Source organism: Aotus nancymaae, unplaced genomic scaffold (assembly GCF_030222135.1).
Source record: "Aotus nancymaae isolate 86718 unplaced genomic scaffold, 86718_ANA_hifiasm-v0.15.2.pri h1tg000020l, whole genome shotgun sequence".
NCBI lineage: Eukaryota > Metazoa > Chordata > Mammalia > Primates > Aotidae > Aotus > Aotus nancymaae.
This window is the reverse complement of record NW_026988432.1, coordinates 31,540,201-31,567,560: the sequence shown is the minus strand read 5'-3', so window position 1 is coordinate 31,567,560 and position 27,360 is coordinate 31,540,201. Positions and strand designations below refer to the sequence as shown.

The 27,360-nt window shown below is 48.8% G+C and overlaps 1 protein-coding gene and 1 long non-coding RNA gene across 2 annotated transcripts in view; one reads left to right on the top strand and one right to left on the bottom strand.

The window, feature by feature from the left end:
* The window catches only part of LOC135276063 (uncharacterized), a 138,322-nt gene extending 117,340 nt beyond the window's left edge, over positions 1-20,982 (bottom strand). The window contains exon 1 of the long non-coding RNA XR_010343623.1: positions 20,922-20,982. This is a non-coding gene — a long non-coding RNA (uncharacterized LOC135276063). The remainder of the gene's footprint in view (positions 1-20,921) is intronic.
* Positions 8,340-26,688, top strand: SIGLEC15 (sialic acid binding Ig like lectin 15). The gene is made up of 6 exons (XM_012440870.2): positions 8,340-8,445; positions 19,436-19,495; positions 19,698-20,081; positions 20,965-21,342; positions 22,453-22,483; positions 24,353-26,688. The coding sequence occupies exons 1-6, from the start codon at positions 8,394-8,396 to the stop codon at positions 24,432-24,434; spliced, it is 987 nt and encodes a 328-aa protein (XP_012296293.2). The 5' UTR covers positions 8,340-8,393; the 3' UTR covers positions 24,435-26,688.
* Positions 26,689-27,360: the final 672 nt, after the last annotated feature.

Genomic DNA, 27,360 nt, shown 5'->3' with positions numbered 1-27,360 from the left:
TGTGATGGAATACTACTCAGTCATAAAAAGGAATGAGTTAATGGCATTTGCAGCAACCTGGATGAGACTGGAGACTATTATTCTAAGTGAAGTAACTCAGGAATGGAAAACCAAACATCTTATGTTCTCACTCATAACTGGGAGCTAAGCTATGAGGATGCAAAGGCATAAGAATTACACAATAAACTCTGGGTACTCAAAGGGAAAGGGTGAGAAGGGTGTAAGCTATAAAAGACTACAAATAGGATGCAGTGTATACTGCTCAGGTGACAGGTGTACCAAAATCTCACAAATCACCACTAAAGAACCTACTCATGTAACCAAACACTACCTGTTCCCCTATAACTTATGGAAATATTTTTTTTGAATGAAAGAATAGAAAAATAAAAAAATTTTTTTTTTTTAGAAAAATTTTAGTTTATTTCCTTTCTTTTCTCTACCACCTCTTCTACTTCTATATCAGTTATTTGTTGCTAATTACAAGGTACACCAAAACTTAATGGCTTAAATCAACAAACATTTATTTTATAATTCTGTGAGTGAGAAATTCATGAGGCACTTAACTGAGTGGTTGAGCCCAGGGTCTTTCATGAGATTGCAGCTAAGATGTCAACATCTTCAGGGCTGCAGTCATCTAAAGTTATGCATAACTGAGGCTGGAGGATCTGCTTCTAAGTTATTTTATTCATCTGACTTTTGACAGGTAGTCTCAGGCCCTCACTGCTATTGGTGAGAGGGCTCAGTTCTTCAGCACTTGGGCCTCTCCCCAGTGCTGCTTGAGTGTCCTCATGACATGTCAGCTGACTTCTCCCAGAGTAACAAAAAAGAGAGAAAGGAGAAAGCCACATTGACTTTTATGATACATTTCAGGTGTTACACACTGTCATTTCTGCCACATTCTGTTCATTAGAAGTGAGTCAATAAGTCCAGTCCCCTGGAGAATAAATTTCCATTTTTTGAAGGAAGGAAGGAAGGAGTATACTTGTGCACAAATATTTAAACTATCACACCTCCTCAGAGAAAATAACCTGTAATTGTTTCTTCTGAGTCTTTCTAGAAATATTTATGCATACAAGCTTATAGCCCCGTTTCCTTTTAACATAAGTAAAATCTCGCTGTATAGACTATTCTATGCCTTGTTTTTTCCATTCAATATTATCTTGAGAATCTTCCTAAATCAGCACATACAGATCTGTTCTAATCTTAAACTATATAATTATATGAGTATTTAAATACTTGACCAGTCCCTGCTAATGGTAATACAGGTTGTTTACGGTTGTCTACTATAGCAAAACAATACTGTAAGGAAGATTTTAATATGTGTATTTTTGCCATATTTATGTGTAAATATCTAGAGAATAAAGTCCTTGGAGTAGAATTGCAGGGTGAGAGGATACACACATTTGCAATTATGCCTAATTGGTTCTAAAAAGATGACTAGTTGATACATTCACCTGTATCTCTAAAAGTCCCTTTCCCTACTCTTGCAGTGTAAGGTTTTCATCTATCTTTACAATGTTTGCCAGTCTGATAGGTGAAACATGTTATTTCATTATCCATTGAATTTGCAATTCTTTAATTACCATCAAGTACATTTATCAGCCATTTTTATTTCTTTTCTGTATTGTGTTAATGTGTAAAACAAAAGAAACTAGTCTTTATCTACCATAAATGCTGCAAATATTTTCCCCTACTTTGTCATTTGCCTTTTGACTTTAACTGGGGTTTTTTGCATAACTTTTTTTTTTTTTTTTTTTGAGATGGAGTCTTGCCCCAGAGTGCAGTGGCACAATCTCGGCCCTCTGCAACTGCTGCCTTCTGGGTTCAAGAGATTCTCTTGCTTCTGCATCCCAAATAATTGGGGTTTCAGACGCCCACCACCACACCCAGCTAATTTTTGTATTTTTAGTAGAGATAGGGTTTCACCATGTTGGCCAGGCTGGTCTCAAACTCCTGACCAAAAATGATCCACCTGCCTTGGCCTCCCAAAGTGTTGAGATTACAGGCATGAGTCACCACACCTGGCCTAAACTTTTAAATAGTCAAGTTTAAAGCAAAATTTTTAAGAGGTCAAATTTATCAAAATTTTACTTTATGGTTTCTGGGTTTTTTCTCAAACTTAGAAAGATCTCCATTTCATGACTCATTTAAGTATCACCTATATTTTCTTCTAGCATTTTTATGATTTTGATTTTTACCTTTAAGTAATTACTCCATCTGGAATATGGATTAAGAATTGAGAAGAATATCTAGCTTTATTTTTATTCAAATAGTTTTCCCAGTACCAATTATTAAATAATCCACTTCTGTCCAATAATTTGAAATGATATCTTACGCTATGTTTCCCTCTGCTTGGCAGACTATTTATAAACTCTCTGCTTTGTTTCATTGATCTGAAGTATCTCTTTAAGGGAAATTTTTGAAGTACTGAGAGGAGGAAAAATGTTCTGGAGCTGAAAAGTTCAAGGCCAGCAAGGAAACACTGCTGCGAAGTGATAAGGAGTTGTGAAGAGGATTTAGGGAGCACTGGGAATGCAGAAAACAGATAGATATCTAAATTATATAATTGTATTTTAAAAAGCAACTGTGTTGCTTCTCAGAACAACTAAAACCAACAATGAAGACTTGTCCAGGTCCTCAGAGGATGCTCATTAATTAATAGAAGATAGATGTGTTAATTAATGCGCCAAATGTTTCTAAAGTGCTTGAAATCATTTCAGCCTCTCATAGGTATCTGTTTTCCACTACTATCTTCTGTCTAATTCTTGAACTCATGTTGTTTTTTCTAAAATATGTTGTTGTTTTCAGGATAGTTGTGAATTAATGTGTATTCTACACAAGTGGGATCCAAAATAAAAAGATCATGCTCATTTTCCTGATGATTAGTTGAGGACTTACTGTGAGTCAGGCACTGGGCATCACCCCTTTTTATATCACCTTGTTGTCCTTGTAGCAAAACCATGAGGAGGCCATTATTATCCTCATTTTGCATAGGAAATAAAATATGTATTTGCCCAAAGTCATTCTGTAGTTAGTGAGAAAGCTGGGACCCAGTTCCAGCCCTGTCTGGTACAGAAACTGTGCTCTTGCCAGAACACAATACGGCCTTTCCCGGGTGATGGATAGGGTAGAGGAAAAAACGGCATGGGAAGCTGAAAATAACTGGGTTTTCCAGAGAAGAGAAGGCACGGAGAGGAATGACCATCTTCATCCAGAATGAGCCAGAGGACATGGCCTCATGGACTCTGACAGAGAATGACTTAGCTATTCTGTCCTTCCAAGCATTCTGTCCTTCTTCCCAACCTAAGTGTGATATAAGCTGGTGTTCCACTGACCTCAGTCAAGTTCGCCATGTCATGTATTAGGAAATGTTCTGCTCTCTGGCAGCCTCTAGGCAGAGACCAGATTTGAACTCCCTGGCTTCCTAACCACCCAAGCCTTGTAGCTGGCCCTGGTTCTGGGGCCCACTGAATTGGAGCATCACCTTACCTGGCTGGTGTTAGGCATGGAGTTGGCAGGTGCTGAGGAATTAGAAATTCATTTCAGCCTGGATCCCTGCACCCTCCCACTGGAGATTCCTGCAGGCTTCTTCTGCCATTCCTCCTTGCTGCTACATGGTCACCTGCTGCTACTGAATTTGATGCCCCTGTTACACTGACCTGGGCCAGCTGGGGGTTTATCTTCATCAAATTAAATCTGTTTGCAAGTGGCAGGTGGCTGAGAGAGGCCCTTAAGCTCCCAAGAAACAATCCTGGTTTCACGTCCCAACCCTTCCTTACCTTTTCCCCAACATTCACACAAGATTATCGCATACCCTTGTGCAGGTTGTGTACTGCACAACCTCATGGGGAATATAAATCACAATGGCTCCTGATTCACATATTCTTACCTGTTTGAAAATTTGTTTGGGAAAAACTCATTACCAAGTCCCTAAATAGCAGTCCCCTGGGACAATGTATTTGAGAGTCAAGAAAAGAACCAATGAAAACCAGGGGTCATCTGATAAAAGTTCAGAGACTGCTGCCACAGAATCATTGCAAACATGTCAAGTGCAGATGAATAAGTTCTATCCTACTCACTTCCCAGAAATATTATAAGGGTAGGACAGACTCGTGGATGTGAAAATACATTGCAAAGTAAAAAGTGTCTGTCAAGGAAATGAGATCGATTTTCTTGTTGATGACTATCAGCTAAGCAGTATCTACGGAGAATGGATTTTATGTTCTCTGAGAACCTGTGAAGATGTTTCCTGTGCTCTCTGCAGGACTGTGAGAACTCCATGGATGCACTATAATGCAGCGATGTGTGGCAGTGGCGAGGATATCTAAAACAAACCAACTTTATCCTCTTTATGCAAAGTTACTGTATGAGGAATTATCTTAAAATCAGTAAGATTAGGAATCAAATTAATTAATGAATATATATTAATGTATCACAAGGTGCCTAAGACAAAAAAGAGAAGGCATTTTATATAAGAATATCTAACCTAAATGTAAAACCTGAAGCTATAAAACACTAGAAGAAAACAGAGGGAAAACACTTCAGGACATACATTGGGAAAAGATTTAATGAGTAAGACCTGAAAAACACAGGCAACAAAAGCAAAAATAAGCAAAGGAAATTATATCAAACTAAAAGCGCTCTGCATAGTAAAGGAAATCATCAGCAGAGTGAAAAGACAACCTATAGAATGGGAATAAATATCTGCAAACTATACATCCTCTACAGGGGGTTAATACCCAGAATATAAAAGGAACTCAAACATCTGAACAGCAACAACACAAACAATGCAATTAAAAACATGCAAATGATCTGAACAGATATTTCTCAAAAGAAGACACGCAAATGGCCAACAGGTATATGAACAAATGCTTCCCGTCACTAATAATGATGGAAATGCAAATGAAAACCACAATGAGATATTGTCTCACCCCTGTTAGAATAGCTATTACCAAAAGGACAAAAAAATAACATATAGTGAAACCACTATAGAGGACAATATGGAGGTTCCTCAAAAAAACTACAAATAGAGCTACCATATGATCCAGGAATCCTAGTAGGGGACATTTATCCAAAGAAAAGAAACTCAGCATATGAAAAAGACATCTTCACTTCCGTGTTTCTGGCAGCACTAATCACAAGAGCCAAGATATAGAACCAACCTGGGCGTCCAACACCAGATGACTGGAGAAAGAATATGTGGTATACACAGTTGAATACTATTCAGCCATAAAAAATGAAATCCCATCATTGATGGCAACATAGATAGACCTGGAGGACGTTAAGTAAAATAAGCCAGAAAGAAAAAGTTAAATACTACATGTCCTCACTCATATGCAGAAGCTAGAAAAGTTGATGTCATAGAAGTAAAAAGTAGAACAGAGGATACTAGAGTTTGGGAAGGGTAGGGAGAGGAGAGGATAGGGAGAGATTTGTTAAAAGATATAAAATTACAGCTAGATAGGAGGAATAAATTCTAGTGTTCTATTGCACCGTAGGATGATTATAGTTAACAATAATATGGTTATATAGTTTCAAATAGCTAGAAGAAGGATATTGGATGTTCCCAACACAAAGAAATACTAAATGTTTAAGATGATGGATATGCTAATAGCCCTGATGTGGTCACTAGACATTGTATATATCAAAAAGTCACTATGTACTCCATAAATATGAACAAATATGTGTCAATTAAAAATTTTTAATTTAAAAAATTAAAGATTTTTAAAAGAATATTTATTACATATGTCTCTCCTTGAAAATCCAATCAGAGAAAACAGATTAGCCCAAGAACCAACTGGAAAATAAATCAAGACAGAATATAATCAGGCTGCAAGTGGGGTGTCCTTTCACTGATGCATTCATGCCTTCCAGGACTAATTACTAGGTACCCCCTATGGTTTGGCCCTGCGCTTGGTGAGGGAGATGTAAAGTCACAGCCACACCCACAAGTTCCCTAAAGTCTAGAGGAAAGATAGACAAAAATATCAAAGATCCTAGGTCAAGGGATATACCTAGGGGTAGAGGTTCACAGAGAACAGTGGAAAAACACAGGTGGGCAGCCAGATGAGATCGGGATGCCAAGGAAGGCTTCCTAGGAGAGGTGACCATGGGAATGAGTTTTGAATAACAAGCTAGGAATTACTGAGATTCAATGGGGTGGGAGTGGGGGTACTCCAGGCAGAAGGAACAGTATGGAAGGTAGATGGGAGTTGCTTTAACATCAAATTTAGGAATTTGAGGTTGATCCTGAGTTTTTAAGGTACCTCTGGAGACACTTGAGATGCGGGTGAGAGGGACATAATCAGATTTTCACTTTAGAAGGTTCACTCTGACAGTCACAGTGTGGAGGTGGTACTGGAAGGTCTAAGAGGCAACTTGAGCTTTCCTAGAAGAATTGGGATCCCTTGTCCCTAAATTACCACTCTCACCAGTTCAATGACACTTGGCATTCCATCGGTAAAGCTGTATTTCCTTAACCCCAATAAACAAGTGTGAACACTTAACCACTGCATCACCCTGGAAGAACGGAGTCATACTCCTGGTGACCTCAGGTCATTTACACTGAGTGTGAGTGAGCTTCGAGTATTGTCCTGAGTACATTATTTTATTTTGTTCTTTATTTTATTATATTATTTTATTCACCTAACTGATTAATCTAATTGCTAGGCTGCATAAAGTCCTGAGATACAGACCAGAAGCACAGTTCTCTCCTCCATAATTATAGCCCAGGAAAAGAAGGGCAGGTAGGAAAGGGGATGGAGCAGACCAGCAAACAGACAATGACAACACAGCACAGCATGTGTGATGAGGAGGTCTGCACACAGGGAGCAAACGCCCCTGTGTTCTTTCAAATACCTCTCCAGCACCTATGGAATACCAAGTGGCACTCTAGGTGATAAGAATCACATGGCAACTAGTGCCGAGCACATGGACCTTATGCCTGGGGGAGGAGAGGAACAATAAACAAGAAAACAAATAAGTGCATAATGCCATTTCAGGCAGAGACGATACTGAAGACTGAGGGTTAAGAAGGAGCCGACCCAGAGGATGAGAAGGGGTTGGGAAGACCACAGGTGCAAAGACAGGCTTCGGAACTGTGGCTGGATGTGGGCAGGTGAGGGAGGGGAGTCACAGACAGTAGACCAGCCTCTGTCCTGGGTCCTGAATCTGAAGGGCCTCCTGTGTCAATCTCCAGCTGGAACTTGAAGAGAACCGTGAAATGTCATGAAAGAGTTTTAAGCAGGGAAGAGAAATGACCAGTTTCATGGTTTTCAAGAGTCTCTGTGCTTGCAGAAAGTGACCAAGAAGTTGAAGGAGTCCCATGAGAAGGGATACAGCCTGAGTCAAGGCAGGGACAGCCAAAGGAAGAAGGAACAGAGCATGGGACTGGCTGTGCGCAGAGGAGGAGGCGGCGTCAAGGGGGACTTGCACATTTCTGGCTCGGCTTTCCTGGAAGGAGAATGCCGTCATCTACTGAATCACAGAACCTAGAAGGTGGGGGACAAGAGGAGGCAGAGGGGCTATGGTGACAGGCTCTGTGGGCATATTGAGGCAGAGAAGTCTACAGGCAGCTGAAGAAACGGGTCTGGCTCTGGGGACTCACAGCTGAGTTGGAGATGCGGGTTCAGGAGACTAAGAGGACCCCCGAGTGCTGAGGGAAGGGGGCAGAGGGACAGGGAGGCAGCTAGCAGGGGGTGTCAGGTCACTATCTAAGGGAGAAACTGATCCATAGTTGGGTCAGAGCAAACATCAGTGTATCTTCCCTGTGCATTCTTGACCAGGCCCTGGTGACCCAGCCTAAGCTTTGGGAAGGGAGGTAGGAAGGGAGGAAAGGAAGGAAGGAGAGAGGGAGGGAAGGGAAGGAGGGAGGGAGGGAAGGAAGGGAGGAAGGAAGGGATAAGGGAAGGAAAAAAGGGAGAGAAGAAAGGAAGAAGGGATGGAAGAAGGGAGAAAGGGAGGAAGAGAGGGAGAAATGAAGGGAAGGATGGAGATAAGGAAGGAAGGAAGGAAGGAGGGAAGGAGGGAGGGAGGGTGAGCTGCATGTAAACAGCATATAAGCAACAGTTTTCTGTGACAGGATGGCAGCCACGGGAAATGACCCTGTTTCTTTCCCATCCTCTTTACTGTTTCCTGTCCCGGAAAATCATCCCAGCAGTTCCCCTCTTGGTTTTCCACATGACTAAACTCCACGGGGCTTGAATGATCAGACCTTAAGCTGCCAGGCTGCCTCTCCCTAGTCCCTCCAGCTTCCACAGAGCCCATAGGGGCTTGCAGATCTAGGCGCCCTGCCCACCCCCTCCTGCCTTCCTTCCGCCACCACACCTGGGAGGGCCCTCACTGGGGAGGTGGCCCAGAGTGGGTCTGGCCTAGGGTGTTTGGATGCTCACAGCATGGAAACGTCCATCTGGCTGCTGGCCTGCTTTGCGTGTGTCCTCCCGACAGGTAAGTGTCTGCTACTCTTTCTGGCCCATACTCAGGACAGAGTAGATGCTGACAGCATCTTAGGTACAGTCTCCCTTGGAAGGCAGGAAGTGGGTGTGCACAGGGATACCCTCCAGGCCTGTGGAGGAGGAAGAGCTGCGCTTGGGGGCTGTGGTAACAGACGCCAGAAGTTCGAATCAGTGCTTTGTCTTGGATTTCAGGTGACTTGAGACAGGTGCCCAATGTCTCTGGCCTCAGGGTGGCCATCTATATAAAGGCTACTTGCCCCACCCATTGCTGTGAGGATCCAGGGGACAATAGGCCAGGTACAGAGAGGACATCACAGGCTCTGAACAAGCTTCAAGTGCTGCTGTCACCCAAGTGCTATGAAGGGAAGAAGGGAGGAGAGCACATGGGCATTTGGGGACAGTGCTGGGGTATGGGAGGAAGTGATTTCATGTGGGGGACATAGTGAGGGATAGAGGCCTTCCCAGCAGAAACCCCCATGGGTGGGTGGGAACTCTGTGGCAGGTTTAAGCAATAGTCATCAGTCACTTAGCTTCGTGACTTGGTGTCCCTGGGAACAGTGTTTCAAAGGGCACAGGGACCATCTGCATCAGAATCCCCCGGGGTGAAGGGAGGGCATTTGCTAAAATGCAGGTTCTTTGGCTTCACTCCAGATCTGCAAAATCAGAATATCAGACAGCAGGGCCTGGGAATCTGCATTTTCACCACCTTCTTGGGTGATTCTGATGCTCGATGCAGTTGAAGGCACCTGGGATTAATGACAAAGGCAATCATCAGAGCCCCTCTTTCCAGATCCCAGTCTCACTCTGTCACCCAGGCTGGAGAGTGCAGTGGCGCAACCTCAGCTCACTTACAAACTCCGCCTCCCAGGTTCAAGTGATTCTCATGCCTCAGCCTCCCAAGTAGTTGGGATTCCAAGTGTATGCCACCACGCCTAGCTAATTTTTTAAATTTTTAGTAGAGACAGAATTTCTCCATGTTGGCCAGGCTGGTCTCAAACTCCTGACCTCAAGCGATCAGCCCGCCTTGGTCTCCCAAAATGTTGAAATTACAGGTGTGAGCTACAGTTCCCGGCAGAGAAAGGAACTCTTCCCTATGAAACATTCCCTTTTTCACAGATGAAGAACATGCGGCCCAGAGAGGTTCAGGAAGCGGCAGGGGTGGAGCTGGGATTTGAACCCATGGGTGTGGGGCTCTTGGCTGGGCCCCTACCACCCCACCCTACACAGTCATGGACCTTTGGTGGGCACTGACAGGGAAGGAGCTATCTTTTCCCAAGTTGACCTAACTTAGCCATCTTTCTGGGATGATTTAGGGTTGGGTCCCCCTAAGACAGTGACCAGACCTGAGTGGCCGATGGGAGAGGGTTGAGGGTGTGGATGCTGGCCTTGAGGCAGGTCTGAAGGCTGCCTCTGCTGTTTACCGGCTGCAAGGTCTTGGGCAGCCTGCCCACTTTTCTTGAGTTCCTGTAAAATGGGGTCCCTGCCGCCTTTAAGAGGTGCTATGGAGGTTAATTAGATACCACCTCAAAGGCCCTGGTCCTCAGTAGCTGCACAATAAATGGTCACAAAAACTTGCCGAAGTCACACTGTTTCCAGAGAGGCGAGGCCTTGGGGATTTTAGGTGTAGTGTGATTTTTTTTTTTTTTCTCCTGATACGAGTCAGCTGCTGTGAATCAGCAAAAGACAAAGGATTTAGGGGAAGCATGGGCTGTGTAGTCACGTGTTCAAAAACAAACACCAAACCACACACCTGCTCTGTTGAGATGACTGAGGGCTGCCAAGCCACTCACGTGAGCAGACTCAGCTGCAGAGTCATTTTCTTTACAAACAGCAACTGCTTCACTGTTAGAACCAAGGTGGTCCAGTCTCCCACTTCCTGACGCTCTTCTGGCTGCTCTTTGCCTGAGAGTCTCTCCTCGTGGCTCAGCCAGAAGATGTCCAGGCCACAGCCTGGGCAGGAGGCCCGATAGGCAGGCTCTGCTCCACCACTGTGTGTGAACCAGGGGCTCCGTGACATGGGGGCCCACAGGTCACAGTCCCTTTCCTGACCCAGGACAGGCACTTGGTGAGAGAGAAGTGGGAAGAATTTGTCCCAGAAAGGCCCCTTCCACTTTCCATGGCCTCCCCTCCATGCCGGAGACCCCCATACTCAACATGCAGTGCCCAGCAGCCCCTAATATCCCAGGGGCTCCCTACACAGTCTCCTTTGTCCTCCCCCGTCTCTCCCTATATCTGCTTTTAGAAAGCTGGAGATGCCAGGAAACATGGGGCAGGGGGAAGAACACTGGCCTGGAAGCTCTGACCACCCAGGTGACCCTTGGACCAGTCCTCAGGTGGTCCTCAAGCCTGTGATAGGCAGGCGTCACAACCGCTGTCATCTTCAGGACCCCTTATGCCAGGCCTGTGACAAACAGTTCATTTACTCTTCAGCACAGCCTTGCAAGTGAGGTTCCTGGCCTCTGCGTTGGGGGTTCAGTGACTTTGCTGGGGTGTTTAGCCTTAATGGGAACCAGAGGACCTCTCCCGCGCCCTCCTGCAGTAGGCAAGGAGCCTGGGCGAAGCTTGTTGTGGAGAGCTATTTATACTAGTTCTGAACTGCTGCAGAAAAACAAACCCAAATGGCAAGACAAATAGCAGTGGTCACCCAAAGATGCAGGGGTGCTTATTCGGGAGACTGGGAAAGGTCAGGGAGGAGATGGGCTGCTGTCGTAGCCCAGGAGGAAATGCGGGTTTTAATGAGCTGGGGCACTTCACTCCCAGAGAGAAAGTGGGGCAGAAAGGGGAGGAGTGAAAGGAGCAGGGCCCTCTACGGAGGCTGAGGAAGGGGGTGGGGGCACCAGCAGAGACAGGCTACATCGGGACTCTGAAGAGCAGCACCCTGGGGTGGGCACAGGCACCATGGCAGGGTCAGCCTGTGGTCCTGCCTCTCCATCAGCTCAGGTAAGCAGGGCCACGTCCTCGTCACACTTACAGCCTGCAGCAGAAGCCTGGATTAAAAGGGAAGTCAGATAACCCTGAGGCAGATGGAGACCAGCGGCCTTTCACTCACTACTCACACCTCACCCCTTCCCAGGAAACTTCAGGATCTGGTTTGTGCTGACAGATGGAATTCCTGCTTCCTCTCCCTCCTCTGCTCTCTGATCTCCACCCCATTCTTGCCCTTTGTCCGCTGATAACCTATCTTGATAACCTGCAAACCCAGAGAAAGATTTGTAGGGAGCAAACGGAGGGACAGGAGGGGATGATCTGAGCTGCAGTGAGCCTCAGCTCCACCCACATACCTACAGGTGAGGTCGACAGCCAACGCGAGTGTCTCTCCTTTCCCCCAAAATGCCCTCTCCTGGCCCTCCAAGTGCCACAATGCTGGAAGGGCTACCACCGGAGCCACTCTCTGGGGGCACCCTGTTGGCATGCCCAGGTGTCCTCAAGGAGGGCAGCCCCCTCACAGATTGTTGGGCTCCGCAGATTGTCCACTCATCAGCCGGTAATGTCAGCCATGTTGTGGGGGCAGGGGCACAAGAGAGGTCTGAGGGACTCCAGCTCTGAGGGCCACAATGCTGTCCCTCCTGGAGGCGTGGTCTCCCTACGGTGACCGCCCCCCTGACTCCCTCCTTCCCTCACCCCCTCAAAATCCATGTCACATAAAACCCACCCCAGCAGACTTAATTCTTGTTAAAGTGCTATTCTGTAAGGTCACCCCCTCTGGCCATTAGTCCACCCACGGGACTCACTTTCCTGTCTGTGACACCCTGGAGAGGGTCTTTAATTCCAGGCATTAGGAAAACATCCACAGACAGGAAGTGACCTGTGATCCACCATGAAACTGACAAGCAGCTTTCTCTCTAGTTAACACAATAGTGATTACGCCCACAAAAGATCTACACAGAGGTTCCCATGCAGATTCTTGCTTTGCTTTCTTCCTCACAAGGAACTGGTGGAAATCTTTGGTCACCTGTGGCAAAACCAAGGTTTCTGTTTCTGACCCCATCCAATTGCAGCTTCTGCTCGTCTAGGTTTCCCAGCTCTATTTCTGTCTCCCTGGAGCTCCTGCCTACTCTGTCACCACAGGTATGCGGCTTTGGGAGAGTAGGTTCGGCGTCAGTCAACTACTCCCTAGTGGAATCGTGATTCCAGTGATGTGGAGCTGTTGGCCGATGCTGCAGCCCCAATCCTTCCTCCTCTAGACTGGTCACATGAGGAAGCCTGAAGGGAGCTACAGGGGGAGTTTTGCTGTGAAAGACCATCAAGGCATGGATGCTTCTTTCCAAGTCACTTTTCTGAATAGCTAGTGGCTTATTTTTGAATACCTAAAAGTCCTTTGATTTCTTTTAGCTAGACATTTTTCTTAAATGTTTTATGTGCCTTCTTGTCATTTTTATCCAAGTATCATTTTCAGACAGGTTTTTAAAATTTAATGTCACCTTAGTAAACATCTAGAGTCATCAACTCATGGATGAGACTATGACGCCAGAGAACTGTAAGGAATTCCTAAGTTCCCAAAGTCAGCATCAGAGCTAGGACTGGAGTCTCGGACAGACCCTGACACCCCCTCTGAGGGGCATGTCACTAAAGCAGGATGCCTCTCGCAGCAGTGAACCCTTCCATGGTGCCTCAGGCCCTCCCCATGTGCACCTGCTACACTCGCCTGCTGCAGTGTTGTGATGGCTCAAAGCCTTCTGGGTTCACTCCTTCTCCAAACGGCCCCTTTGACACTGTACAGTCGTCATTTCTGCCTAAGCTGTCTTTCCATAATTTTTTACTGAAACTTTTCCCCCTCATTGAATGGCAACTCTCATTTCTTGCAGCTTTCTGTGAGTCTACAAACAGAAACCACATTCTAGCTTTTCAATTTTCATGTCTCTGGACTGGGAAACTAACCAAATAAGTGTGTGAGAATTGTGCATAAATTAGGCCAGGCGTTGTGGCTCATGCCTGTAATCCTAGCACTTTGGGAGGCTGAGGAGGGTGGATCACAAGGTCAGGAGTTCAAGACCAGCCTTGCCAACATGATGAAACTCCGTCTCTACTAAAAATACAAAACTTAGGTGGGCACGGTAGTGGGCACCTGTAATGCCAGTTACTCAGGAGGCTGAGACAGGAGAATCGTTTGAACGCGGGAGGTGGGGGTTACAGTGAGCTGAGATCACACCATTGCACTCCAGCCTGGGCGGCAGGGTGAGACTTCATCTCAAAAAAGGAAAAAAAAAAAAAAAAAAAAGAATTGTGCATAAAGTAAAAAACAAATAGTGGCTGAGTGATGGCCAAACTGTCAACATAACGAGGAGGCTGTTAATTGCCACTGCCACTGTATCCCCGGCACCCAGCACAGTCTCTAGCACATGGTAAACTCTCAATAAATACCTATGGAGTGAATACATGAATAAACCAATGAAGAATTTCCAGGTGAGTTAAGGACACGGACTAGGCTATTGTACTTCAGCTGGTCCAACATGCTAAATTGAACTGTAAATGGTGCTGTGTCCAGGTACCAACATCTTTTTTTTTTTTTTTTGAGGGGGAATTTCACTATTGTTGCCCAGGCTAGAGTACAGTGACGTGATCTTGGCTCACTGCAACTTCCACTTCCCAGTTTCAAGTGATTCTCCTGCCTCAGCCTCCCGAGTAGCTGGGATTACAGGTACACACTATCGTGCCCAGCTAATTTTTGTATTTTTAGGAGAGACAGGATTTCACCATGTTGGCCAGGCTGGTCTCAAACTCCTGACCTCAGGTGATCCACCCTCCTCAGCCTCCCAAAGTGCTGGGATTACAGGCTTAAGCCACCGTGCCCAGTCCAACATCTTAACCCCCTGTGGCATCACCCTGAGCACTTCTCCACCACTCTCTGTTCACATCCCCTGTGCAGGACTAGTGAGGGAAGGGAACTGACACATATGGAGCATTTGCTGTGTGTCAGGCACTGTGCTGGGTGCTTTACGTACATGGTTTAATTCGATCCTCAATCCTATGTGGAAGGTACTATGTTCCCCATTTTGTTGCAGCACAGGATCATGAGACCTGGGATATTACGTAACTTGGCCAAAGATCACCCAGTAAGTGAAGGAGCCTAGGATGTGCCAGGCACAGATTGGGTGCTTGATAAAAGTCTGATGAAGAATGCCCAGAGGTGGGATTGCCACATAGGCCCGGCTGTATCAAAGCTAGCATGCTTCCCACCATACTCTATGGCCCATCATTGAGGGAGGGTATTTTGGACAACAGGAAATGGGGGTCTTCTGATGACCCCTGAAGATTGACAGAGATAAAGTAGAGAGATTAGAGATCCTATAGTAAGGGGCCATGATTCCAGTTCAGGAATCCTCCCTCCCCTGTCTTAGCAGACAGGCATAAGCTGCCAGAGGGAATGGTACATGTCACAGGGAACATTTAATGTCACTGGGAGCTTGGATTCCAGCCAAAGCAAATGCATTTTTTTCCTTGGGCAAATCCTTCTGAGTCCTTCCCACCCTCACCCTGAGTCCTCTGGGCAGCCTCATCCAAAGGTCTCTGTGTAAGCGAGAGTCCAAGTGCCCTCTTCTTTGAATCCCATTCAGCAGGTAAACAGGAAAGACAAATCTCCTTCTAATGGGAGCCAAGATCGTAACCTTTGGTGAAAGAGCCTCTGTGTTCCTTTTCTGCTCCTAGAGCAAAGCCCACCCAGGGAGGGAGGGGCCCAGACCTGCCATTCGTAGCACATTTCAGGATATTTTCAAACCAGGCTGTTGTCCTTGAGCCACGGAGCCTACAGGTAAAGGTAAAAATCCTTTGAACAAAGGAGGCAAAACTACCCAGAGTGAAGCCTTGGCTCTGTGACTTCACCAAGTTGCTTCGGTTCTGCAAGCAGTTTCTCCCCAGCTTCTCCTTCTCTAAGAGGGAGCTAATGATAGCACCTGATGGGGTGGTTGTGCATTTTATTATTTATTTATTTGTTTGTTTTGAGGCAGAGTCTCACTGTGTTGCCCAGGCTGGAGTGCAGTAATGCAATCTCAGCTCACTGCAACGTCCACCTCCCGGGCTCAAGCAATTCTCATGCCTCAGCCTCCCAAGTAGCTGGGATTACAGGTGACCGTCACCACACCTGGCTAATTTTTGTATTTTTAGTAGAGATATCATTTCATCATGTTAGCCAGCTTGTCTGGAACTCCTGACTTCAAGTGATCTGCCCACCTCAGCCTCCCAAAGTGCTGGAATTACAGGTGTGAGCCACTGCACCCAGCCTCCTATGCATTTTAAATGAGATGAGAATATCATTTGAGAATGTCAGTTCTTTCTAAACTGATGTACAGATTTAATGCAAACCAAGCAAATTCTCAAGAAAAGTTTGCTGCTGTCATTATTGTTGCAGTTCATAAACTAAAATTTCTATAAAAGGGCATGGCTGTGCACAGTGGCTCATGCCTGTAATCCCAGCACTTTGAGAGGCCAAGGTTGGCGGATCACCTGAGGTCAGGAGTTCAAGACCAGCCTGACCAATGTGGATAAACCCTTTCTTTACTAAAAATACAAAATTAGCCAGGCGTGGTGGCACATGCCTGTTATCCCAGCTATTTGGGAGGCTGAGGCAGAAGAATCACTTGAACCCGGGAGGCGGAGGTTGCAATGAGCCGAGATCACACCATTGCACTCCAGCCTGGGCAACAAGTGTGGAATTCCATCTAAAAAAAAAAAAAGGCAAAGACCCGGGTATAGATATATAGGACTGTAGGACTGAATAAGAGGGAAAAGGTGAGGGAACCATCCAGATTCATTAGAGGGCTGTAGTGATGAAGAACATGACATGCTGCATTGATACAGAGGGAACAAATTAACCAAGATATACAGAAAAAAATCCGTGACTCCATGGAAACATGACATATGAGAGAGTATTGTTTCTTAATGAGATGAGGACTCCCCAAAGCACTGTGTGCTCTGTCCTAATTATGCTTTCATGTCTGGCAACCTCTATGCTGACTGATGGCCATGCCTTGTGGTTTTGCTCAGCTGATCCTTTTGCCTAGAATGCTACTTCAAGGCTTCGTGCAGTCCCCTCCCTTTCTCAAGGCTCTGCTGAAGTGACATCTCTCTCAAGGGTTCTCCAATCCCTGCCTGCCCAATACACCCCTACTTTAACCACCCCTACCCTCTCCTGTGAGCCTGGCCACCCACCCTTCTGCTCTCACATAGCAAGTCAATCCAATGTCAATTACTAGGAGGCAGGTACCATGCTGGGCAACATCAACACAGACAGAACCAGACAGATGTGGTCCCTGCCCTTCCAGAGCTTCTGGGTGTCTGGGCAAGACATACAGTTCAAAGGCAATGCTCATACTGAGGAAGTACCTATGCCAGCTCTGGGGCACAGGGGACAGAGGGCTTGGGGCTCAGGGAACTCCCCCTGCTGTAGGAAAGACTCAGTGGAGCCCTGAGGATGAAGAGGAGGAGCTGGTGAGTGAAATGGGCCAGAAGCCACGTTCAGACAGAAGGGATATTGTTCAAGCCCATCTTTATGGCACCTGGTAGACTGTAGTGTAATTATGTGTCTACAAATCTGTCTCCCCTTCTAAGCTGTGAGCCCCAGCAGGCTGGTAAGATATTCTGTTCACTTTTGTCACCACAGCTTGTACCCCAGTGCCTGGCATAAAGTGGGGAAGTGTCCAATAAATGTTTGCTGAATTGATGACTGCACAATAGCAAGTACTATGTGGGGAATCTGTGCCTGGCTCTGCGATGCCCACACAATGCAAGATGTCGGAGGAGGCTGAGGTCACAGAAAGTGGGAAGCAGCAGAGAAACTAAGGCAGGGGCTCAGCCTCAAGATTGGAGAGATGCTTTCTGCAGCTAGAAGTACCGACTGAACCAGCAAAACCTTCAGACAGGGTTCCTCAAATTTGGAACAAGATTCTTTGATGATTAACGACTGAACAAACGAGCTCTTTCTAGAGATAAAATGTTAGGTCCTCTGCTCGGGTTCAAAAATGTAATTATATTTGTCCAGGAAAAAAAAGAGAGATTATGCTTAAAAACAGGTTGTATGAAAAAAGAACCTGGAGTTTTGAGGCAGGAGAAGAGCAAAGGGAATTGGAGGTTGGAGCAGGAGAATAAGTAGGAACAGAAGCAAAGTGAAGGGGCAGGTGAGCAGGAAGCAAGAGAAGAGGCAGAAGTTGAGCAGCAAAATAAATCTTTATCTTTTGATGGAGATAAAGAAGCAAGTAAGAAACCCCATGGCCAGCAAGATCCAGACCAGAGCAGTAAAGATAAGCTTCTCAGAGATGGGCATGTGCATTAGAAAGAAAAGTATACTTAAAATGACCCTGTGTAGTAATTAGTGTTTAAGATCCATACATACGGACTGTACCTCATGCCCGTACTTAAAATTATGGGATGGAGGTGACTGTGCAAGCGCACAAAGGCCAAAGTAACTAAGCAACCTGTCAATCAAAGGGCAGATTCTGGCTAGAGATTAGGCAGCTCGGAAGAGAAGAGAAAAAACATAAAAGGCCATGAAATGTAACAAACTGGTGCTGATCTTATTTTGTAGAGATCAGTCCACTCTCCCACTCCAAGAGGGTGATACTGTGCTTCATACACTCTTGCTGTTTTGCTTTGCTGTTTCTGTCATGTCCAATTCTTTGTGGTACCAAGAACCTGGAACTTCGAGGCACCATCTGGTAACACTTTTACTTGATGGCAAGCTGGACATGAACACACAGTGGGATTTTTTTCCAGGCACAGCACCCACAGCCCAAGGCAGCACTACGGGACTCACGACTCCGCAGGTCCAGCACACCTAGAGCACACACACTTGGAGCCCCCAGGCTCGGGACACTACAATGAAGAAAGAGGACAGTGAGGATAAGGAGGGGCAGCGGAGGGACTGGGATTTTTCCACCAGAAAAGAGAAGGCTCAATGGGTCCAGGATAATCATGACAAGACCCTGCAAGGGGCCATCATGGGAAGGTGATATGCACATGCCAGAGAGCCATGGTGGTCCTGGGGCAGCGGGAGATTTTGGTTCTGTGCTGCAGGAACGTCCTGACCTGTGATTATTCATAGATAGATGGTCCCCATGGAGGATGGTCGGCCAGCGGTGGATAGAGCTGAGAGGACTCCTGCCCAAGGAGCGAATTGGGATAAATTACCTCAAAGAGCAAAGAGTACTGGGCTTGGAGTCAGAAAATCTAGATTTCTCCTATCTTCAACCTGTGTGACTCTGAGCCTTCATTTTCTCACCTTTAACAATAGCTGCCCTGCCTTTCTGCACTGGGTGTCTTGAGGGTCACATGACATGGTATCTATGAAAGCACTGTGTAAACTTTAAAGCCTTTGGAAATACAAGGGTGTAATATTATTTCCTCTTTTTGTGAACTACACCTTGGGACACCCACTGGGCAGGCTTCTAAGACTGCCCTCTCTCCTTGGGAGGCACCACCCCTGGCCTAATCCTCTGAGGTGGGCTCCCCTCTCCCCCAAAGCAGCACGCATAGGCAACCACACGCACCCTGCAGCTCACCAGGCCTCTGTGAGCTGGAAGCACAGCTCTGCTTCCAGACCTTGACTCGACAACCACCCATGGCTTGCAACGTGAGGAACAGGGAAACTGTATCCAGAGGTGTTTGCACAGCACAAAGAGGCGTCAAAACAGCCCATCTTTCTGGTCTCTCAGCTCCCTCCCTGCCCAGGCACTAGGGAAACCAGTCAGGGCACAGTTCACTTGGGTATACCTGGATTCTAGAGGAATCTCATGCACCAACTCAACGTATTAGCTTCCAAACATACTGTCCCCTCACAGGGCCCATTTCCCGCTCTCTGTAAGTGGAAGTGCTGGTGTCCTCAGAGAAGCCCCAAAGTTCCTGGTCTCTAGTGCTCTAGTATACAGGCTGTGGAGCGAAGCAATCCTGAACGCTGGCTTGGCCTCATCCTGGCAGCATGACTTCAGTTACTCAACTCCTCTGAGCCTCAGTTTACTCATAAGTAACCCAAGGATAACTGTGCTTCTCTGTAGGCTCATTTGTGAGAACTAAAATAGATACCACGGAGAACTTGCTCGACACAGAGGCACACAGTAAGTGCTATTATTATTATCACCATCTTGGGGATCTTGGGAGTCTCGTAACCACGGGATCCCAGTGCTTTTCGACAGGGCGGGTTTTGATGGGGAAAAACTAAGGGGAAGTGGGGAGAGCGCTTCCTAGGTCGTGGGGTTTCCAGGCCCCAGGTGCGGGCACCCCGCGCGCTGAGCCTGACGCAGCCCGCCCCGCCCGCAGGCTCGCCGGCGCAGCGCTGGTCCATGCAGGTGCCGGCCGAGGTGAGCGCGGCGGCAGGCGACGCGGCGGTGCTGCCCTGCACCTTCACGCACCCGCACCGCCACTACGACGGGCCGCTGACGGCCATCTGGCGCGCGGGCGAGCCCTACGCGGGCCCCCAAGTGTTCCGCTGCGCGGCGGCGCGGGGCAGCGAGCTCTGCCAGACGGCGCTGAGCCTGCACGGCCGCTTCCGCCTGCTGGGCAACCCGCGCCGCAACGACCTCTCGCTGCGCGTCGAGCGCCTCGCCCTAACCGACGACCGCCGCTACTTCTGCCGCGTCGAGTTCGCCGGCGACGTCCACGACCGCTACGAGAGCCGCCACGGCGTCCGGCTGCACGTGACCGGTGAGGCGGCGCGGGGGCGGGTCCCCGGCCTCCCTGCCTGCCCGCCCGCCCGCCAGCTCCGAGGGCTTCCTGGGTGCCAGGCGCTGTGCCTGCCGCTGCGCCAGGAAGGGCTGCGAGACCCAGCCCTCTCCCCTACCCCAGTAGTCTCACACTTGGGGGTGGTTCAGGACCACCTGGGAAATGCAGAATCCAGGTCCCAGGAAGGGCTGAGGTGGGCCCCGGGATAGGATCGCAATGACTCTCGTGGAGAGTCCCCAGTGGCTCTCAGACTAAATCGGAGAGGAAGACAAGTGAATGGACATCCTAAATATGGCAAGAGGTGCAATGGGTGTGTGCTACCAGCCCTAAAAGACACTCGCAGCTCCTCTACCCACGGGTGCACAGAGAACCCACCAAGTAGTGCCAGGCACTTTGCCAGACCCTGAGATACAAAGAGGCCTGAACCAGGAGTCCGTCCGTAGAGGAGTGGCTCTCCACTCTAGCCCCCACCCTGCTCTGCGACAATAATGGCCACTTAGCTTTTGCTAGGGGGCCAGGACCTAGTCCAAGCACCCACAACTATTAATTTGCCAAATATTTTCAGCAACCCCTCAAGGCAACTGCTATCATGATCCTTACTTTACATATGGAGAAACTGAAGCACAGACTGTAGACTCGTTCTCTCAAGGCCACGCGTGTATTGGGACGGGGGCCGCCTGGCACCCAAGTGCCCGTTCCTCCCTTCTGACCCGCCCCCACCCCGCCGGCTCTGGAGTCCAAAGGGCTAAGGGGAGGGGTGCTCTTGCCTTTGCCCGCCGCTAGTGCACTGCGATCCACTTTCTAACCCTATACTCACCGCACCTTGACCGCGGCTGGTGACAGTCATCTACCCTCTCCCCTACAGCTGCGCCGCGGATCGTCAACATCTCGGTGCTGCCCGGCCCGGCGCACGCCTTCCGCGCCCTCTGCACGGCAGAAGGGGAGCCGCCGCCCGCCCTCGCCTGGTCCGGCCCGGCCCTAGGCGACGGCTCTACCGCCGCCCCGACCCCGGGACAGGGTCACGGTCACCTGGTGACCGCCGAGCTGCCCGCGCTGACCCACGACGGCCGCTATACATGTACAGCCGCCAACAGCCTGGGCCGCTCGGAGGCCAGCGTCTACCTGTTCCGCTTCCACGGCGCCAGCGGAGTCTCCACGGTCACCCTCCTGCTCGGCGCCCTCGGCCTCAAGGCGCTGTTGTTGCTTGGGGTCCTGGCCGCCCGCGCCGCCCGTCGCCGCCCAGGTGGGTGCGCCCCAGACCCGGGTGGGCACGAGGGGCCGGGCCAGGACTCTCCTCTTAGATAAGACCACCTGGCACTACCAGAACGAAGGTTTTTTGCCCTGTGCATCGTGGCGCTTTCCTCTCTTTGCATAAAGCCCAGCAGGTGTAACCAGCGTGAAAAAAAATCCCATTTTGCATTAGGGAAGCTGAGGCTGAGAGATTATGTAACCTGCCTTTTGATAGAGTCACAGAGATGGAGACCCAGACCCGTCTAACTCTAGAGCCACCCCTTTACCACCACCTCGCAAATGATTCCTCTGGAGGTCTGACCTTCCTAAACAGCACCTTTCCAGTATGATAGGAGAAACATCCTGAGGACCTACTATGTGCTGTGTGGGTGCTGGGAATACAGAGATGAATAAGGCATGGTTCCGTGCCCTGCAGTGGGCGCTGACAAGTAGGAAGATCATTGAAATGTGCTTTATGAGAAGGGCTCTCCTAGACCCCAGGTCTGCAGAGGCCAGAGGAGGTATGTCTCCCTCTGGTGGGGCTCTAAAGAAGGCTTCACACCAGCCGTACTGGGAGAGCTAAATAAAAAGATGTAAGTAGGCATGAGCTAGGAAAACAAGGAGCAATGCTCTTCCTAGCAGAGGTAATGGCACCTTGACTAGCAGGGTGTCCTGAGAGAGCCACCACTGCTGTTGCTGAGCTGGATCAGAAGTCTGCCCTGTGCCCCAGAGAGGGTGGGGGCTTCTCAGAGCCCCTCAGAACTCCCAGCTCCATAACACTAGCCTCACACTCTTCACTAGAAGAGATCCAGACTTGTCACAGTGGCCCTGCCTGCTGCTGTGGCCACAATGGCTTTCTTGCCTGTTCTTTGAACTCACCAAGTGTTTTATGCTCAGGGTGCTTAGAAGAGCAGACTCTTTACTGGACTGCTCCTCAGTCCACCCCTCTCCCCACTAACTCCCGGGCAGGATTTTCATGGTGCAGCTTCATACCCTGCTAGTCTGCTGTTTGCTTCACAGTGGTTTCTTGAGACCCCTGCCACATGGCATGGGTGGGGGTGGGCACGTAGGCTGCAGACTTCGGTAGAGATTCATCCCTCCTCTTTCACTGTCCCTTCCACAGAGCACCCTGACACCCCGGACAACCCCCCACGGTAAGTGACCTCCCCACCTCCACCCTACCCCACCCACCTAGTCCCCATCAGCCAGGGGGTTCAGGCAGGAGGAAGAAATGGCAAAGAGCTGGGGCCAGGGTCCTGCCTTGACCAGGGGCTAGTCCCTCCTTGCAGCCCACCAAGGTACCCCTCTTGCAGCCCACCAAACCCTTCCCTGGACGGACCAGGTTGCTGACCTGCTCCTCCCCCACAACTCCAGGCTGTATTTCTTCCTGTAGCTTCCCCTTCACATTCTGGAACAGGCAGATTCACACAAAAGCCACAGTGGGGACACTCATCCCTGCCCTCTCCCCAGCACTCTGCTGAAGGCTTTGCAAACAAAAGAGCCCTTAGGTGTTCTGAGGGCCTAGGTGAGGGGCCCAGAGTCCCCTAGGAAATCACTTACTCTTGGGTCACACTCTCCTCTTCTGTGGCATCCACCCCTGTGAAGGCTGCTGTTGAAGGAGAAAGAACCCAATTCATAGACCCTGGACAGGCTGTGGCTGATCCTGGGAGGGGTGATAGGAGTGGGAGGAGGAGCCCAGGCACTCCCATAACTGCACCCACCTGTGCCCTGAGGGCTGGAGGTGCCACACTGCTGGCGGCTCCTCTGGTCAGCTGCCTGCCGACCTCTCCGCAGCCCTACAACCTGTCCTGTGTCCCTGTTTGCTGATTTACTGCCGCATCAATGCCCCTGAATCTGAAAGCCGACTGTTGTTCAGTCATTTAACAAATACTTTACTTATTGAATACCTACTTTGTACCAGGCACTGGTACTAAAGACACAACAAAATCCCTGATCTAACAGAACTCACATCCTATTGTGGAGAATTTTAATAAATACAGAAACCGGTGGCCTGACATTGTAAAGAGCGAGCTATGAAGGAAATAGACACAGCGACGCAGCAGATCCCCTGGGGAGGGGGCCCACTGCTGAGCTGAGGCTGCTTTAGATCAAGTTTTCTTGGAGCACATGACATTGAGGGGACCTGAGGATGGAGGCTGGGGCCTGGGCGGGAGTGGGGGGTGGAATTCCAGAGAGCAGGCCCCATTGGAGTGTGGATGTAAGACAGGGATGGGAGTAGGGTGGCCCAGAAGAGGAAAAGTTAGGTAGAAAGGCTCAGGCAAGGCCCAGGAAGGAGGCAGGCATTTCTGGAGGGTGGGCTGGAGGAAGGCAGGAAAGGTGTGGGGGCCATTGTGGGTGCAATGGGAAGTCACCAGATGGTTTTAAGCAGACCAGTGCCCCCATCAGAACGAGCAGGCCAGGGAGAACTGGGTCGAGGCCATTGGCAAGGCTGAGTCTGGCTTGGCTGCTTGGAAGAAGGTGCAGGGTTGGCAGTGGGGGGCTGGGCAGACAGGAGGCAGGGCTTGCCCAAGGGCCCAGTTGGGCAGCATGCAGTGTGGGAGGGAGTGGGCTGCCCGGGTTGGGAGCCTGAGCCCTGAGTGCCACTTCCTGAGATAAAGACAAGAGGAAAAGAGAGTGGGGCAGGTGTGAGGGTCACACGTAGCACCCTGGACATTGAGATTTGAGATTCCCACTGAGATATCCTAGGGGAAGTCAGGAAAGCAGTTGGGGACCCAGAGGCCAGGCCTGGAGATCCTGATTCGTAGGTCAGGGACATGGAGCCAGTCTTGAGGCCTCAGGTGGAGATAGAGACTCTACTGTCTGGGTTGCCCTGGCCTTTGTGAGCCCCTCCCGATTACTGACTCTGCCCCGCCTCGGATGCTGTTTGCCTCTGAGCCCCACCGGTTCCAGCTGCACTGCTCCCCAGCATGTCTCCTCTTCTTGGCCCGCTGCTGGCATATAGTTTGGGTAGTTGGGGACCTCCACCTGTCTTGGGTGGTCATTCAACTTTCTCCTGTCCACAGGCCCCAGGCCCAGGAGTCCAATTATGAAAATTTGAACCAGATGAACCCCCGGAGCCCACCAGCCACCGTGTGCTCACCGTGAGGGGTCCCTTAGCCACCAACATCCATTTCTGCACCATAAAGAATAAAGGCCAGTAGGAGGTTTGGCTGGTATGGCCCATCCCGGTTCCCGGGCACCTTGGCAGCCCCCACCTGGGTGACTCCTCCCCACTTCAGGGTCAAGACCCTGCTCAAGGAGATTGATCTGGCCTCCTATGTGGACAACCATTTCAGAGCTCCCTGATATTTATGGTATTAAGTATTTTGAAAGTGTGCATGCATCTGTGTGTGTGTGTGTGTACATGCGTCAGCCTGAGCACAAAACTTCCAGAAATGTTTCCTTGCCCTTTCTTACCTAGAACACCTGGTCTAGTAAAGCAGACAGGAAACCATTTACAGGTCTGGAGGCCCAGTCTTGTCCTCCTCTGTCACTGACTTGCTGTGTGGACCTGGGACAGTTTCTTCCTTCTCTAGGTCTCAGTTCATTTACTGTTGAACACGGACAATAATATTCTTCCCTCTGGGCTGGGAGGCATACCAAGGTCTGAGGAAATAATGGATGAGAAGGGGCTCTGGAAAGCACAAAGCCATCTACTCGTGAGGGGCATGACAGACCCCTCCTTGCAGAGTGACCTTTGGACATGCAGAGAGTTCTTGGATAAGTGTGGCCCCTGCAGCAGTGTCACAGAGAACACAGAGCTCCAGACAACAAGCCTGGGGCAGAGGCTGTGTGAACCTGTAGTCAGAGGAACATCAAATCCTGGAAACTTGGTGGCAGGGAGAGGCCTGGGGCCTTTACCCCATGCCCCCCGGGATCTCCACTGTGACTCTCGCACACCCTCTGCCCAACTCTTGGCCCATCAGCTGCCCTGCATTGCCTTGAGCTGGGACCCCTAGGAAAAGGAAACCAAGCTCCCCTCTCTCAAGGCATCTGGGAACCACTGTCTCAGGGGCTGAGGCCGGGAGACCTGAGGGGAGGTCTGGCTGGAGGGTCCCTGTGGGTAAAGCAGCAACAGCTCTGACCTCTCTCTGACCTGCAACCTCTCAGGGCATGCAAAGTCCAAACGCACTGGCAACTTCACCCCCTTTGCCCTAACGTGGCCAGGCTGACTTTGAGGGGTGCTGCTTCCCTATTTACGCCTCAGGGTGAATTTGTTGATCACCTTAGCTCCTGCAGTCCTTGGGGCTTAGGGAGAGGAGGGAGGCATGCCTGAGTCCCAGGAGAGCTGGCAAGAGGAAAGGGCCACAGGCTAGGGACCAAGGAGGCCATGAACAAGACATCACACCCCAGTTACAACGGCTTTTATCCAAAAGACAGTAACAAATGCTGGCAAGAATGTGGAGAGAGAGGAATCCCCATACACCATTGGTGAAAATGTAAATTAGTGCAGCCACTATAGAGAATTGTACAGGGTTTCCTCAAAAACTAAAAATAGGCCAGGTGTGGTGGCTCACGCCTGTAATCTTAGCACTCTGGGAGGCTGAGGCAGGCGGTTCACCTGAGGTCAGCTGTTCGAGACCAGCCTGGGTAACATGGTGAAACCCTGTCTCTACTAAAAATACAAAAATTAGCCAAGCATGGTGGCACACACTTGTAATCCCAACTACTTGGGAGGCTGAGGCAGGAGAATTGAACCCAGGAGGTGGAGGTTGCAGTGAGCTGAGATCATGCCACTGCACTCTAGCCTGGGCAACAGAGTGAGACTCTGTCTGGGAAAAAAAAAAAAAAAAAAAACTACCATATGATCCAGCAATCCTACTGCTGGGAATCTATCAGCAAGGAAATCAGTGTATTGAAAAAGATACCAGCACTTCACTACAGTGCTATTTGCAATAGCCAAGATATGGAATCAGCCTAAGTGTCCATCAAGGAATGAATGAATAAAGAAAATGAATACACAATTAAATATCATTCAGCCATAAAAAAGAATGAAATCCTGTCACTTGCAAAAACATGGATGGAACTGGCAGCCATTATGTTAAGGGAAATAAGTCAAGTACAGAAAGATAAATATCACATGTTCGCACTCATAGTGGAAGCTAAACAAAAGTTGAAATTGACCTCATGGAGATAATAGGATAATGGTTACCAGAGGCTGGGAAGGAGAGCAGTTAGGAAGAATGAGTAAGATCTAGTATTTGCTAGCACAAGAGGGAGACTATAGTTAACTTACCTATTTTAAAATAACTAAGAGTGGAACTGGAATGTTAAATACTTGAGGTGTGGGTACGCCAAGCCCCCGATTTGATCATTGCACATTGTATGCCTGTATCAAAACACCACATGTACCCTACAAATTTATACAGCTATTATATACCTATACTAATTAAAAATATTTTTTAAAGAAAGAGGCAGTGATGCTTTTTCCAGGGAGACAGTCTGAAAGTCAAGGGATCTTCACAAGATCTTCACAAGTTAGGCCAGTGGGTTGCAAAGTTCCACTCCTCCCCAGAGCCTTCACCAGGGCAAGAAGTAGCTCCTGATTAACTTGGGATTCATCCAGGAGCCTGTCTGAACTGTTAAGAGGTCACAGAAGTATGTGTGCCTCCTTGTACAGGGATGCTTTGAGGCACCTCCATGGAGAGTCCTGCGTCACCAGGGAAGAAGTTAAGGACACTGGAGTGATGTGTATTGCAACGTCTGCCTGGTCTTTGAGGCCAGTTTCACAGCCAAGAAAAATTGCAATAGGAATTATTTCTTAAGTATCTGCTTTGTGCTAGGAATCAGGCTAGATAGATCTTTGGGGATACATAAATGAATACGGCATCTGTATCAGGGTGGGCTAGGTTGTGCTGTGATAACAAACCACCCCCCAGATCACCATGGTTGAAAACAACAGGGATTTCTTTCTGTCCAAAGCTACATGCCCATTGCAGACCAGCAGGGAGGTGTTGCTCATGATTGCTATCAGGGACCCAGCTCCCAGGGATCCACCATCTCTGATGCTGTGGATTGCTGGATGGGAGCT

What these genes read in the sequence shown, in the direction of transcription:
- SIGLEC15 (XM_012440870.2), top strand. Translation starts at nt 8,394, where the DNA reads ATGGAAACGTCCATCTGGCTGCTGGCCTGCTTTGCGTGTGTCCTCCCG. An exon ending in TGCGTGTGTCCTCCCGACAG is followed by an intron (nt 8,446 to 19,435) that starts GTAAGTGTCTGC and finishes GCTTCTCTGTAG; the next exon opens with GCTCATTTGTGAGAACTAAA. An exon ending in CGCCGCCCGTCGCCGCCCAG is followed by an intron (nt 21,343 to 22,452) that starts GTGGGTGCGCCC and finishes TCCCTTCCACAG; the next exon opens with AGCACCCTGACACCCCGGAC.